Source organism: Zalophus californianus, chromosome 4 (genome assembly GCF_009762305.2).
Source record: "Zalophus californianus isolate mZalCal1 chromosome 4, mZalCal1.pri.v2, whole genome shotgun sequence".
Lineage (NCBI taxonomy): Eukaryota > Metazoa > Chordata > Mammalia > Carnivora > Otariidae > Zalophus > Zalophus californianus.
This window is the reverse complement of record NC_045598.1, coordinates 64,236,860-64,252,194: the sequence shown is the minus strand read 5'-3', so window position 1 is coordinate 64,252,194 and position 15,335 is coordinate 64,236,860. Positions and strand designations below refer to the sequence as shown.

General features: G+C 40.3%; 1 protein-coding gene and 1 long non-coding RNA gene across 2 annotated transcripts; both read right to left on the bottom strand.

Moving 5' to 3' along the window:
* Positions 1-5,527: 5,527 nt before the first annotated feature.
* LOC113933129 lies at positions 5,528-15,113 on the bottom strand. Its single transcript, XR_003523250.1, has 4 exons — positions 14,885-15,113; positions 14,428-14,458; positions 6,545-6,662; positions 5,528-5,656 (listed from the first exon to the last, which is right to left on the bottom strand). It is a non-coding gene; the product is annotated as an uncharacterized LOC113933129 (long non-coding RNA).
* Positions 11,950-12,673, bottom strand: LOC113933119 (ferritin heavy chain-like). Its single transcript, XM_035727225.1, has one exon. It carries the CDS (start codon positions 12,656-12,658, stop codon positions 12,200-12,202), a length of 459 nt encoding a protein of 152 aa, XP_035583118.1. The 5' UTR covers positions 12,659-12,673; the 3' UTR covers positions 11,950-12,199.
* Positions 15,114-15,335: the final 222 nt, after the last annotated feature.

The following is a 15,335-nucleotide window of genomic DNA, read 5'->3' as shown; positions in this document are numbered from 1 at the left end:
ACTCTTGATTATAGAGGGTACCATCTACAGGGGACTGCAGGGAGGACTCAGTGCTGGAACCCTTTACAGTCTCATCCAGTCTTGTGGCTTTATATGCCATCTGTAAGTTTGGTCTTCCCAAATTGATATCCCCAGCCTAGATCTTTTCTCAAACTACAGAACCTCTTGTATGCAATTGCCTATTTGGTGATTCCACTCTAATTTCTAACTGGCACCTCAAACTTAATATTCCAAAACCAACTTTCTGTTCAGCTCCACTTCTGCCTGCCCTCTCAAAGTCTTCTCAACCTCAGTTAATGGCCATTTAATCCTTCCAGTTGCTCAGGCCAGAAACTTTTTGGGTCCTCCCTTGGGTCCCAAGGGAGTCCAAGGGGTCCTCCTTGACTTTTTCTTTCATCTCCCACATCCTGTTACCATAGATTTAAAGCATATCCAGAATCCAACCACTTCTCTCTACTTTCACCACAACCACCCTGGTCCAAGAACATCTTTTCTCACCTTCATTATTGTAGTAGCCTGCTGATGGTCTCCCTGCTTCCATTCCATGGGGCCCACTTCTGTTCTCAACACAGCAGCTAAAGCAATAATCCTGTTAAAAACTAAGTCCAATCATGTCATTCTTTGTTCTGGTGGCTTCCCATCACACTCAGAAAAAAACCACAAAATTTTATAGTGGCTACAACTGTTCTACACAATCTGCCTTTACATATACACACACCCACACACACCACCTCCAACCCTTCCTTCTGACTTCATGACCTCCTCTTCCATTACCGCCCCCCCAGCCTTGTTCATTCTGCCTCCTTAGGATTCCTAGATCCTGCCATGTATGTTCTAGTCTCATGTCCTTTGACTTTATGTTTCTTCTGATGGATAGCTCTTCCCTCAAATATCCATGTGGATTATTCCCTCACTTCCTTCATACTTTTGCTCCAACATACTCTTCTTAGTCATGCCTTTCCTGACAATCTTATTTTAAACTCTAAAACCTCCTTCCCTTACTGTTCCCCACACCACATGACTTCCTATTGCTTCTCTCTTCTCTTATTTTCTCTATATACCACTTATCATCATCTAGCAAACTATACAATTTACCAGTTACTTTTAAACATTTTCTATATAATGGTCTTTCTCCAATTAGAAAATAAGTTCCATGAATGCAACATTGTTTTTGCTATTATTTTTTGTTGCACCCACAAAACCCGGTACATAGTAAGCACTTAATTAATAATTATGAAATAAATAGAAGTGGACTCGTGCTGAATTTTATGTGTATTAATTAATTTAAATCTCACAAAAATCCTATGGGACAGATCCTATCGTTATCCTAATTTTACAGATAAGGAAATTGAAGCACAAAATGCATAAATATCTGACCCAAGATCATACAGCTAGGATACAGTGGAGACAAGTTTCCAATCCACCTATGCTAGCTCCAGAGTCTGAGATCATAACTACTTTGCTATATCATTTCTCAGAAAATTTTGCCTTATGATTGGTTAACTTTAAATAACCAGACATTTGTATAATGGTTTTACTTTGTGCTCTTCCTTTTGGTTTATTATATTAGAAGATCTTAGTGAAACAATCATGCTTCTAAAACCTTGGTATCAGTAATAACTCCAATTTGTAAGTGGACCAAATAAAGAGTGTATCTCTCTCCTTGTATACACAATTAGGATTGAGAGTTTTTATCTTTTGTGCTAGGGCATTAAGATATTCATGGCCATTAAAGGAAAGGACTAGAACTTGTGTCCGTCAGACCTAGGACTCTGATTTTCAGTTTGGGGAATATTGTCGAGTAGTCCTGACGAAAACAAAATTGTCTTGTTGGGTTTGACTGTCAACTCTGAAATTCGCAAACATTGTGACACCATGGGAAGAAAGTTAGTTTCTTCATCTGCAAAAGAAGTTCATTACACACATCTTGCCTACAACATTGCTATACAGTGTGATTCAATGTAAATCATTTTTACCAATGGGTAATACATGCGTAAAATTGTTTTCCCACTGTTGAAAAGATTAGAAATGAAATGGAAATAGACACAAAGTATAGGCTGAACACTCCCTGTCAAGAAGTGATTTGTTTCTTCTAATGTTTCTATATACTAATGATGAACTATCAGAAAGAGAAGTTAAGGGTGCCTGTATGGCTAAGTCAGTTAAGCATCTGACTCTTGATCTGGCTCAGGTCATGATCTCAGGGTCATGGAATTGAGCCCCATGTCGGGTTCTGTGCTTAGCAGGGAGTCTGCTTAAGATTCTCCCTCTCTCTCTCTGCCCCCTTCCCCTGCTCTCTTTCTCTCAAGTAAGTAAATAAGTAAGTAAGTAAATAAATCTTTGGGGGGGAAAAAAGAAAGAGAAATTAAGAAAACAATCCTATTTACAAGAGCATCAAAAACAATAAATACTGAATAAATTTAACCAAGGAGCTAAAAGATCTATACACTGAAAACTCTAAGACATTGATAAAAGAAATTGAAGAAGACACAAATAAATGAAAAAATATTTTTTTTAAAGATTTTATTTATTTATTTGACAGAGAGAGAGAGAGCACAAGTAGGCAGAGTGGTAGGCAGAGGGAGAGGGAGAAGCAGGCTCTCTGCTGAGCAGGGAGCCTGATGTGGGGCTCGATCCAAGGACCCTGGGATCATGACCTGAGCCGAAGGCAGCCGCTTAACCGACTGAGCCACCCAGGTGCCCCCCAAAATATTCTATTTTCATGGATTGGACTGATTAATATTGTTAGAAAGTCCATACTACTACCCAAAGCCATCTAGAGTTTCAGTGTAATCTTTATCAAAATTCCAATGGTATTTTTTCACAGAAATGGAAAAAAAGAATTCCAAAATTTGTATGGAGCCACAAAAGACCCTGAATAGCCAAAGCAATCTTGAGAAAGAAGAACAAAGCTGAGGCATCACACTTCCTGATTTAAAACTATATTACCAAGCTATAATAATCGAAATAGTATGGTACTGGCATAAAATAGATACTCTCTAGATTAATGGAAAAGAATCAAGGGTCCAGAAATAAAGCCATACATATAAGGTCAACTAATACTTGACAAGGGAGCCAAGAATACTTAATGGGGAAAAGATAGTTTCTTCAATAAATAGTGTTAGTAAAGCTGAATATTCACATGCAGAAGAATGAAACTGGACCTGTATCTTACCCCAGACACAAAAATTAACTTGAAATACATTAAAAATTTAAATGTAAGACCTGAAACCATAAAATTCCTAGAATACTTTAAAAAAAAATCTCCTTGACACTGGACTTAACAATGATTTTTTTGGATATGAGACCAAAAAAATAGGCAACAAAAGCAAAAATCAACAAGTGAGATAACATCGAACTAAAAGGTTTCTGCACAGCAGAAGAAACAATCAACAAAATTTGAAAAGAAACCTACAGAATGGGAGACAATATTTGGAAATCACAAATGTGATAAGGGGTTAAACTCCTTCAACATAATAGAAAAACAATAAATAATCTGATTAAAAAATGGGCAGAGAACCTGAATAGACATTTTTGTAAAGAAGACATAAAAGTGGCCAACAGGTACATAAAAAGATGCTCAACATCACTCATCATCAAGGAAACCCAAATCAAAAGCACAATGAGATATCACGTCACACCTGTCAGAATGGTTGTTATCATACAGCAGTACATGCAGAATGGTTATCAGAAAGATAAGAGGTAACAAGTGTTGGCAAGGATGTGGAGAATGCTAGTGTACTGTTGGCAGGAATGTAAATTGGTACAGCCACTATGGAAAACAGTATGGAGTTTCCCCAAAATATTAGAAAATAGAGCTACTAGATGATTCAGCAAGCCCTCTTCTGAGTATATATCCAAAGGAAATGAAATCAGGATCTTGCAGAAATATCTGCATGTTCATTGTGGATTACTTATAGTATTCAATACATGGGAACAACCTAAGTGTCCATCAACAGATGAATGAATAAAGCAAATGTGGTGAATATTATTCAGCCATAAAACAAAGAAGGAAATCCTGCCATGTGTGACAACATGGATGAAGCTTAAGGGCATTATGCCAAGTGACATAAATCAGACAGAGAAAAACAAATACCGTTATGATCTCACTTGCACGTGGAATCTGAAAAAGCCAAACTTATGGAAACAGAGTAGATTGGTGGTTTCCAGGGGCTGGAAGACAGGAGAAATGGGTAAAAGTGGTCAAAGGGTACAAAGTTACAGTTATAAGATGAATAAGTTCTGGGATCTAGTTTACAGTGCAGTGACTAAAGTTAATAATACTGTATTGTGTACTTGAAAGTTGCTAAGAGAGTAGATCTTAAATGCTCTTACCACACACATAAAAAGTAATAATGTGAGAGGATGGATGCCTAGCCTTATTGTGGTAATCACTTTCAAATACATACATGTATCAAATCATCACATCCTACATGTTAAACTTACACATTGAATGTCAATTATACAATTACATCTCAATAAAGCTGAATGAAAAAGAAGTTAAAGCCTCAACTAAAACTGGCAAGTTATTTAATTATAAAAGCTGGTTGAATTTTTTTCTTAATGTATATAGTAAACTCAGTAATTATTTTTAAAGTAATAATGTTGCCTGTTAATATCTTTGCACTTTGATTTAGAAATTTCCTTAGAATAGATTTTTTCCCCCTACATTTTGCTATTAACTCAAAGTTTTCAGACGTAGCGAATGATGACATATTTTCTTTCATTTAGGTAGTGTGTTTTTTCTAGCATTTCCAGCATTAAAAAAGAAGTATTTGAGCCATTTAAATGATGAATCATGTATGTTATATTTATCCTTAAGATATTTTAAGTCATAGTAGGAAAAAGCTCAGGTATTTCTAACCTTGATATGCCATTTTATCACTGAATTCTTTTACCCTTTCTTCCTACCCTTGCCTTTCTGCTTTAACCCCCACCCCCCAACCCCATACTCAGCCTCCTAGCACTGGATTGTACTTTATGTCTTAAGGTCACTTCCCAATGATATTTCTTTCTTTTTTAAATTTTTTTATTTTTTTAAAGATTTTTTTTTTAATTTTTATTTATTTGAGACAGAGAGAATGACAGAGAGAGAGAGAGCACATGAGAGGGGGGAAGTTCAGAGGGAGAAGCAGACTCTCTGCCGAGCAGGGAGCCCGATGCGGGACTCAATCCAGGGACTCCTGGATAGTGACCTGAGCCGAAGGCAGTCGCTCAACCAACTGAGCCACCCAGGCGCCTGATATTTCTTTCTTTTTAAGGGGGGAGCGGCAGGGGAAGAGGGAGAGAGAGAATCTTAAACAGGCTCCCCACCCTGCACCTGAGCCCAAAGTGGGGCTCCATCTCACAACCCGGAGATCATGACCTAAGCCAAAATCAAGAGTGATTAACCGACGGAGCCACCCAGGTGCCCCTCCCCATGATGTTTATAAATGTTTGGAAAGGCAGTCACAGGCTTTCAGTTCCCTCTCAGCTGCATAAGAATGGCCCTTATCACACTTCCTTATCAAGTGATAAAGAGCACTCACCGCTCGTTCTGGATTTATCACGTTGTGTAGGAATCTCTTTCCCAGTTTCAGACTCAACGTGTACTCCTTTGTTCTGCTTAAGCACGTGTGTCCTGTGGCACCTGGCCAGTCCCACTGCTGTCTGTTCCCTGTGGGAAAGAGTCGAGGTCCTTCTGTTGCAGCATAAGAGGGGTACATGCAGGCCAGTAGCCCTGTGTTGGCTGCTGAGAGGGACTCCATGGCCATGAGGGAACCACCACTCACTACTGGAGCTGATCTTGCCTGTCTCTTCCCCATGTGCGTAAAGCATTGTTCCACTCAGTGCTTGACTATTTTGCGTTTTCCCAGGTGACTCTGGTAGTAAGATGCGTTGGGCAGAAGTGTTTGGATTTCTACTCCGGTGATAGCAACAGATGCTACTTGCTCAACACCAAATCTTTAGAAAAATTACTGCTTGTTTGTGTTGCTTTATTTTGTTTTCATGGAAAGTATTGGTAAGCTAGAACTTTGTGCACCAGTGCAGGAATCTGAGTGCAGACACAGGAAGGATACAGAGAGGGCCTGTACTCACATAAGCCTTGAAATTAGGACATCAGGCCAAGTTTCCATAAATCCGCAAGGGAAAGAGAAAGCCTCAAATGATACTGGGTTACAACAATCTTATTGTAGTCTCAAAGGATCAGTGAGAATATCTACTTATGGGGGGACTGTTATAACACCTTCAGAGTATTATAGGTAGTTTTTGAAATCCAAAACACTGGGCGCTATTGTCCTAGCCAGCAGTCCCCAATCCTATAAGACTATAATTTGTATACACACTTCCCCAAACTAAAAATAACTCCCTAAGTATAATAGAAAGCAAAAAAAAGTAAAGCAATTCATAACAAACTAACATGTGGAATAGAAAAGAGCTAGCCAAAATTTTACTTTGAAAAACTTATAATGAACCAGGTAAAAGCCATCTATTCATTTCTTTTATTTTTAATTTACAGAAACACATGTTAAATTTTTGCATGAAAAGAGGGAACGTAGCTTACTGGTTAAGAGTGTGGTTCTGGAGTCTGAATTCCAGGGTTTGCATTCTGATTCTGCTCTTTCCAGCAAATTACTTAAATTCTTTGGCCAGTTGCTCAGGTTCTCAGTGTCTTAATTTCCCTGTATAAACAATGGGGATAGAGTTAGTACTACCTTAATGAGTTTTTGTGAGTATTTGATGAATTAATACATGCAAAGCACTTGGATCAGGCTCAGTAAATGCCAGGTGTCGTTATTATTAGGAAACGGCTTGAACGAGACTATTAGATATGCCAACACAGTAACAAAGTACGCTTGTAGAACTTCTACAAAGGTTTATACTGTTTTGCCCTTAATTAAGCTATTTTCAAAGTATATAAAATAATAGATCCTTCTTCCCAAATTGAAGAGTGCTTTAGGCAAGGACTCTGGAAGGAGGAGGAGAGGAGCTCAGATCGCAAGGACATAGGCTGGGAAGCAGAAGTGACCACTAAGCCCGGGTAGGAGGGATGATGTTGAGCTCATAAACTCATAGAGCCAAAGATTTAAAACTTCAAAAGGTGTAAAAATGAAAAGTAAAATTCTGCTTTTTTGACCTCTGTGCCAACATGTCATGCCATTACCAAGGACTACTACTATTTTTTTTTTAAGATTTTATTTATTTATTTGACAGCGAGAGAGACATACAGCGAGAGAGGGAACACAGGCAGGGGGAGTGGCAGGCAGAGTGAGAAGCAGGCTTCCCACCGAGCAGGGAGCCCGATGTGGGGCTCCATCCCAGGACCCTGGGATCATGACCTGAGCCGAAAGCAGATGCTTAACAACTGAGCCACCCAGGTGCCCCAAGGATTACTACTATTAACAGTGTCTTTCCTTCCAGAAAGTATCTGTAAATTTCAAAGCATATATATTTTTATTTGATGTAAATAAAATGAAGTTTCTGTCTGTCTCTTTGTTACTGTAGTGTGCAATAACACCTGGATGGGATTCCAATACGTTTGAAAGGAATTCATTCAGGATGGCTTGACTTAAAATACAGACTTCATGACAGGGATGAAAGTCACTTTGGAGAGTTTTGGGTCATTCCAAGAAGCCGGGCAGTATCCTCTAAAGCAACTGGTACTGAAGTACAGGAAGCTTGTGCGCTGCCAACTGGGAAAGAAGTGCCATATAGATTAAAAGTTCAAGGACGGAAAAACCAAACTGGGGTTTCAGATATGGATTCCAAATGGAAATTCACAGAAGTAGGCACTCCAAATTGCAGGTGTTGATTTCTGAGAAAGCTCTTTATCATGTGATAGTTTTTTTGTTTTGTTTTTGTGGTATCTTTTAGGATAAGTAGCAGTAGGGATTTATTTTATTTTATTTTATTTCATTTTATTTTATTTTATTTTATTTTATTTTATTTTTTATTTGAGCATATTGTCAGTTAATACATTTCTCAAGCCACCCTGGACAAGTTCACTAATTGTACATGGATACTTTCCTCACATATGGTATTTTGTGGTATACACAACAAATACGAATGTGTACTCTGTACCAGGCATCATATTAAGTGATAAGGTTATAAAAATAACCAACACTTTGTCCTTGACCTCACAGAGTTCAAGTCAAATTAAGAAAAAAATTTTCACCAATGGTCTGCAGAGAATGTCAGATATATTCCACTTAGAGCCCGAAGCTCTTAACTTTGTAGAGAAGAGAGCATAGAGAAGCCATCTTTGGATACTATGGAGACATTTTTAGAATAGTTTTTTATTCATTATTCATCCCTGCAACAAATAATTACTTAGTGCAAATATTTGGTTGATAGGCCTTGGTAGGTCATTGTGAGGACTTTGGCTTTTACTCTGGTAAGAGATTAGAATTTTATGAGCAGAGGTGTGACATCATCTGACTTATTTGGTAGTAGGTTTACTATAGTTACTGTATGGAGAATAGAGTCTGGGGAGCAAGGGCAGAGAAACTAGGTAGGAGGCTATTACAATAATCTAGAGAGAGGTGATGATGGCTTGGACCATGGTATTGATGGTACAAGAGATACACATAATTTGTATTCAAGATATATTCTGAAGACAGGTTTGGTGATGGATTAGAGGTGGGGTTTGAGCATATTGTCGACGGAGATTTGGATTTAACAGGGGTTAGGCTTTAGGCAGGCATATATGCTGTGTGCTGGAATATGATGACATGAACATGAACACAGAATAATTGATTGTACTGATTGAATATGGAAGTTAAGTTGGATAAAGGGGACTGTGAGCACCTGGGATGAGGTGAAGGAAAGTGAAAAGGGGATAGAATCAACAAATCATTGGTTTTGATAGGGTCAGAGATCTTTCGAGACAGGTTCTAAGAGAGTGAGCTAGAAAAGTAGGTGGTGACAGAAGGTTGGACGCTGGAAATTTAGACGACGGAAGGGTTGCCTTTTTGGTAATAATGAGGGCTAAGATGCAGCAAAAGAATGAGTCACTGATGTAAGGTGATGGGCAAGGAGGAGAGAAAGTGAAGGAATTGAGACGCTAGAATATTGGAAGGATCATCTACCTGGATTTTAGAATGCCTAAGAATTAAGACAGTAGTAATGTTAAAGAGAGTGACAGTAAGCCAGGAATTAAAATCTGGTGGATAACTGCAACACAAAGAGGTATTGGGCGGTATAGTCAGATGATACGAGATTCAAAGGCAGAGACTAATTTTAGGGAGGAGGAAAAGAGAATGACCTGGAGGTGAAGCAAGGAGGACACCTATCCCACATCCTATTTTAGCTGCAGGCCCATTATTTCCAGGAATATGGAGGAAAACCAGGCACCATATGAAAGTATCTCAGGAGAGAACTGGGTTTATAATAAGGCCAGAAGGTGAAGGAAATGTTGAGAGAAGAGAATGGGAAAATAAGTGAGTTTGCTGATGATGATCTGTGAGTTCCAGCATGCACAGGGCCCTCCTCACCCTAGCCCCTGAAAAAACAGAGGCTGGTAGCATGGTGGTGTTATTCCAGGAGCCCCTTCAGTGGGCATAAGCTTTCTAGGCTTCGGCAAATCATGAATCTGTGTTAGCAGAATATATAATATCGTGGATTTTGGAAGTAGAAATGCCTTTTGCATTTTAGCATTAATACTGTCTACTCCTGGGAGGTCCTGGATGTTGAAGCAGTCCACATACCCACTGCAGATTTTCTGTAATGGGCACCTGAAGCGATTCATCAGGCACAGAGAAGGGACCCATTTGGATTGATTAGCCCCCCTAGGACTAAGACTATTAAGCAATTATCAGGGAACAGAGACTTCCTGAACACCTCAGTAAGTGCCCTGTTTGGTAAGCAAATTAACACTAAGGTAGAAGAGAGTTGAGGTTCCCGGAACATTTTGTGGCGCAACACTGATAGATTTCAGCAATTCTGCTGGGTAAAAAGCCCAGAGCCAATTGCATTCATTGCCTCGTCTTTGTATGCTAACCATTCCCTTGATTTCTGCAATCTGGTTGGGGTGCTTAAGAATGGCAGGACTGCATACCTCTTAAATTTATCAAATACAACAATGCTTGAAACTAACACAACACAATGCTCTTTTCTTTTTAATGGAGTTAGATTTTCTTTATAAAGCTTTTTTTTTTGGTATTAAAATAAATCATCACTACACTTCACTCACAATCCTCAGCTGGAATGATGTAATGGATTTTTAAAAGCACTTTCTTCCCTGATATACAATTTTGGGGTAAAAATTGATCCTTTGTCCAAGTAATTTCAAAAGCATTCAATTGGCTTGTTTCTGGAAGATTCCATTCCTGCATTCTTAGAATAGAAATTAAATGGTATTTGACATACTTAAACTGCACAGATTATATTTGGCATCCTTTATAGCTGTCATTAGGAAAGCAGCAATGAAAATTGAGTGTCACTTAATTATATACACAGAATAAAAACTTTATTTTTCTCTGACACCCATATCTTCATATATAATTCTTATGGCACTATTACATTATTGCTTAGGTACAATTTTATTTTTAATTTTTAGCATTTTTGTGCCCTTTTTGGTCTGTATCAAAAGTAGAATATTGGGGCACCTGGGTGGCTCAGTCGGTTAAGCGGCTGCCTTCAGCTCAGGTCATGATCCTGGGGTCCTGGGATCAAGCCCCGCGTCAGGCTCCCTGCTCAGCAGAGAGCTTCTCCCTCTCTGCCTGCCTCTCTGCTTACTTGTGCTCTCTATCTCTCTGTCAAATAAAAAAATAAAGTCTTAAAAAAAAAGTAGAATATTGTAATTAGTCAAGGAACAAAATAGTTGTTAGGGTGTATGTGCAGCAGGTGCAAATTTCACAGACAAATTAATGTGCAAAAGATGACAACTCAACTTTATTTTCCCATAACTAAATTTAATTTCTACTTCTAGCTCTTGATTCTATTTGATGGCAGAAAGCTTTATCTTGTAATTTGAGGTTAACTCAGGCAAATACAGTAATTTGTTAGTTATTTAGATTTTTATAAAGACTTTTTAAAATTTATTTGAGAGACTGAGAGAGAGATCGGAGGGAGGAGCAGAGGGAGAAGGACAAGCAGACTCTGTGCTGAGAACGTAGCCCAACCCTGGGCTCGATCTCACGACCCTGAGATCATGACCTGAGTCAAAATCGAGAGTTGGACGCTTAACTGACTGAGCCACCCAGGCACTCCCATTTAGGTTTAAACATAGTCCAGTTTAGAGCACTGTCCCTAGGATGGCATCTCATCTGAGTGTGGAGAGGGAAGGAGCAGGGGTTGGAAGGTCATACATGGTATTATGGAATTGAGTAAGCAGAGAATTTTGCTCTGGATTTCTTTAAGGTGGCTGGTAGTCGCTCCCGCTGACATACACTAGGCTCACATCTGGTTCCCTTTTTGTGCCGTCCATACTAATGTCTCCCGTCTTCCTGCCATGTCCATCCCCTTCTAAGGACTATAAGACCCTTTGGACCTCTGGCTGTTGGCTTTGTATATTTTATTCTCTGAAGCAAGGAGAAGGTTTGGCCATTGCCCCTCACTTTCCCAGGGCTGATGAATGACCCAGAGCTGTCACTGGGCTTTTCTGTACCACTGCCTTCACCCTGTTGTAGCCCAAGTCACTTCTTTGGGATCCTTTGTGTTTCACTTCCAGAGCTTTGCTGTGAAGCTAGGCACAAGTCTCTTTTATAGAAATCCCTCAAAATTTACGTGGCAGATCTGTTCCTGCCACCTTCCCCCAAGACCAGCTCCTAGAGGGGGCAGGAAGAAGACCTCTTGTGAGGACCCACCAGAGTCTAAGCTTTCTTCTTTCACTCTTGAAACTCTTCTCCCCAGAGCATGGTAAGTGGCTGTTACTCTGGCTCTTTTTTGGAAAAAATCTTAGGCCTCAATTCTTCTAGAGCTGGGCTTTTTTTAAAATTCAAAACGTACAAGTTTTTTTTGGGGGGGGGCGTACCAAATTACTTTATTTGAAGAATGGTACAAATGAAAGAAGTTAAGTAGATGTTTTGGTACAACTTATAGAAAAGGTAAAGGTAACCCCAACAAGCATGCACTGCCTTGGTGACCAGGGAAGTCACCCTTGTGGCTATGGGAAGACAGCCTAAGGCTTAGCTTTCACTATCACTGTTTCCCAAGGTGTGCTTGTCAAAGAGATACTCTGCCATGCCAGATTCGGGAGCCCCCATCTTGCGCAGGTTGGTTACTGGTCACCCAATTCTTTGATGGATTTCACCTGCTCATTCAGGTAATGAGTCTCAATGAAGTCACACAAATGGGGGTCACTTTTATCAGTGGCCAGTTTGTGCAGTTCCAGTAGTGACTGATTCACGCTCTTTTCCAAATGTAATGCACACTCCATTGCATTCAGCCCGTTCTCCCAATCATCACGGTCTGGTTTCTTGATATCCTGAAGGAAGATTCGGCCACCTAGTTGGTTCTGCAGCTTCATCAGTTTCTCAGCATGTTCCCTCTCCTCATGAGATTGGTGAAGAAAATATTTGGCGAAGTTCTTCAAAGCCACATCACCGTGGTCAAAGTAGTAAGACATGGACAGGTAGATGTAGGAGGCGTAGAGCTCCAGGTTGATCTGGCGGTTGATGGCGGCCTCCGAGTCCTGGTGGTAGTTCTGGCGCACCTGCGAGGGGGACGCGGTCGTCATGGCGGCGGCTGAGAAAAGGTGGCGGCGAGCGGCGGCGGGGGCCTTGGAGCGGTAGGAGGGCGCGACGAAGAGATGGCGGAGGGCTGGCTCTGAACGGCCGGCCCGGGTGGTGGACGAGTGCCGGGTTCCGTCCAAGCACTGTTGAAGCAGGAAACCGTGGTGACTCTCGGCGGAGACTCAAAACCTACAAGTTTTAAGAGCCTACTTTGGAATTCAAAATATGAGTGTTGACCTTTTCTTTTTACACCCCTACTATCTTCTGAGGCAATGGACGCCCTGACCAAGTTAGGGAGGGAGGTACTTATAGGAGGAAGTGCTGGGGAATGGGCAGAGGAGGAGGAAGTAGGGAGGGCGGGAAGACAACCTGGTGAATGCCTGATGTTCTAATCCCACAGCTTCTATTCTGACCTAGAGACCGTCTTCATTCATATATTCTGCTCTAGGTTCTGCGACAATGGTCTATTATCATTTTCTTTCTACCTCTTCAATTTGTTCTATTTCTTCTTTCCTACTTTTGTCTCAGACAGAGAGGTTCTTGTTTTGGCTCTTGATTTTTCTCTTTTCTTAGTCTCTGCTTCTTTAAAATTTTATGAATTTCAACACCTTCATCTGGTATGTCTATAGAAGCAGTGCCTACCTCCAATCCTGATCTCCCATCTCACATTTCAATGGCCTTGAAGACATTTCGATTTGGACTTAGCATCTCTTCAAAATAACATGTCCAAAGCCAAATTCTTCACCTCACTGTCACCTTTCAAAACTAACTCCCACTTTTCACTCCATTTCTATTAAGGGCATCACCATTTTTGTAGTCACTATGTCCAAAACTCCCTCTTTGGGGCGTCTAACAGCTGACACATCTCCCATATTATTACTTTGAAATGTATCTTATTTGCAACCCCATCCCTGTTCTGGCTCTCACCACTGGACCACGGCAGCTTATTATCTCAGTACCTGTGCTAGGACTTAGGGATTCTTTAGCCTCCTTTCTTCCTGCCATGTCCATCCCCTTTGGATGTCTTTGTCATTCTTAGCCTGTTTTGACTCTATACTTTGGCTCTTATGATCGATCTTGCTTCCTAGGGGGGTGAATAGGTTTGGGGTGTTCTAGAAGGCTCTGATTCTGAGTGTCTTTCAGAGTACTTATTCTTCAGTGTTTGGTGCCACCCTGCATGCTGTCTGATTGATGAGGATTCCACTTGATAGAGCCTCATCCTCACCTGACCCCTCCCTAACTGGAACAGGGTTTCAAATTAACACACCTTGCTGCCTGCAGTCTGCCAAGCACCATCCTTACATTAATGGTTGTCTTATCCTGGCTCTTCCTTCCTTCCTAGTCCTCAGAGATTCTTCTTACCTACAGGAGAAGACTCAGACATGCTGAATCTTGCATTTAAGCTCCTCCATATTCCATCCCAACCAGCTTTCTAGCTTTATTACTAATGACTATCATAAAAGAATCCTTAGTCAGCACCACTAAATTGGCCTAATTACCATTTCTCCAGCATTTTGTTATTAGACCTCTGCAATTTTTTCTTTTCAGATATCTCATGACCACCCCCCTCCATTCCATCTATATAAAACATAGTCTTGTTTCCAATTTTAGCTTACATTCCTTCCCAAATCTTTCCTACCAGCTTCCTGTATCTCTCCTGGTGGAAACACAAAACAGTAACAGGAACTGAAACAATGAATCATTATAATCATAAAAGCAGAAACATGAAATATAAAGATATACATAGATAACAGTTGCATGCGAGTAATTTTACCTGTTGTGGCAGCAATTGGATTGCACAGGCCCTGGATGGTTTCCGTGGAAAATGAGAGATAATTTTTCAATTGCTCTAGCAAAGGTCATAATGACCTCTGAATCCCCAGATCTAGCCCTTCTTCCCAGGTCTCCTCCTTCTCGATGTTTGTTGCATTGTTCTCCCCAGTCTCCTACTACCGCCCCCCATTTCCTCCTTATTGATCCTATTCTTCCTCACTGACTGCCTCTTTTCAGGCTGCTTTTCCATCTTTCTTTGCCTAAGCCCTGATCCGAAGATGCTCCCTGGGTGATAGCACTATTGATTTCAAGGACCAGCTTATGACTTATACATAATGAAGTCTATCCTTGACTCTTTTACTAATAAGCCCGGTTTAGATCTTTCTAGCTTGGAAGTTCTGCCAGTAATTCAAGTTCTGCCAGTAATTCAAGCTCTAAATATCCCAAACTGAACTTACTATTAGCCCCCACAGCCCCAGATTGCCCCTTCTTCTGTATTTGCCAACTATGATGGCAACAGCATCTTCTCAGTCACCCATTATGAAAGAATCCTCAACCACTCCTCTGCTCTTCTTCCCTCAACACCAATTCACTCCTTTCCTTGCAACCCTTTGGAATATCTCATACTCATCTTATTACATCTCATTATCTTTGGCCAAGTTCCACCATGGCCTTAAAGGTCCTACACAAACTGATCTCTGTCTAATTCTCCAGCCTCATCTCATGCCACTCTTCTCCTTTTGCCAAACTCTAATAACTTAGATTGTTTACTTTGGCTGGCTCATTAGGATTCTTCACATCTTCTTGGAGTCACAATTGACCCAATTGTAGAAGCTCCCTTTTTTTTTTTTTTTGCCTTTTTCCATTTAGAAGCTCCCTTTCTATTTATTTTCTATTACCCATTATTCT

Bases quoted from the DNA above. Each gene is read 5' to 3' on its own strand.
- LOC113933119 (XM_035727225.1), bottom strand. From the start codon at position 12,658: ATGACGACCGCGTCCCCCTCGCAGGTGCGCCAGAACTACCACCAGGAC.